The sequence below is a fragment of the Habropoda laboriosa genome, unplaced genomic scaffold (genome assembly GCF_001263275.1).
Source record: "Habropoda laboriosa isolate 0110345459 unplaced genomic scaffold, ASM126327v1 scaffold151, whole genome shotgun sequence".
NCBI classification, from domain to species: Eukaryota; Metazoa; Arthropoda; class Insecta; order Hymenoptera; family Apidae; genus Habropoda; species Habropoda laboriosa.
The window spans coordinates 552,395-553,065 of record NW_017100286.1 but is presented as its reverse complement, the minus strand read 5'-3'; the positions used below and the strand labels follow the sequence as shown (position 1 = coordinate 553,065).

The window sequence follows — 671 nt, the reverse complement described above, 5'->3', positions numbered from 1 at the left end:
GGCTCCCATCAGGGGGCGAGTTTTGCAACCTCGAGACGCAGTTGCTGATGACGAGAATCGCGACATTGCTGCGTAGTCGTTCTCCGCGTGGCCCACCACTTTGTTACATATCCTCAGTGTCGCATGTTCGTCGGACGCGCTTTGACAACCTCCTACGCGTCGTTCACAGTGAACCGAAAAGTACCTTGAGAAGCTACTTCGATTTAGAACACGTGGTGGTGTAGAGAATTCTCCAGTGAGTGATAGATCGTTTAACCAGGAGAGTGCACTTGGAGATCGTTTATGTGGATATAAAAGTTCGTGCGAGCTTCGTGCATACTGGACGAACCCTCCAAGTCTCGCGAGGATGTGAAAATGGTCGAACTGACGTACTCAACGGAATCCCAAGAGAAACGACTCAAAGTGGTAAGTAAAATCATCCCTTAGAAAGAAAGAAATCTTCAAACTTTCCCAATTAAACGTCCCTAAAGAAACAAGTGCATCTTCAAAAACGCATCTGAAACGTGAAACGTCAGTTACTCATTCCTGCGTAACCTCGTGAGTCACACGGACAAGCGCGGAGCGTGGCCGAGGAGAGCGCGAAAAACCGAGCGAGCGCGCGCAGAAAAACGAGCATCGACACGGCCGTGGAACGGTCGGTCTCGGTGAAAAGCGCGCGCGGGGCTCAAAGA

At 50.7% G+C, this 671-nt stretch overlaps 1 protein-coding gene across 1 annotated transcript in view; it reads left to right on the top strand.

Annotated features, from left to right (window-relative positions):
* The first annotated feature begins 354 nt into the window (after positions 1–354).
* Positions 355–671, top strand: part of LOC108573668 (chorion transcription factor Cf2-like) — a 74,319-nt gene continuing 74,002 nt past the window's right edge. The window contains exon 1 of the mRNA XM_017936145.1: positions 355–405. Within this exon, the coding sequence (XP_017791634.1) occupies positions 355–405 (51 nt within the window). The remainder of the gene's footprint in view (positions 406–671) is intronic.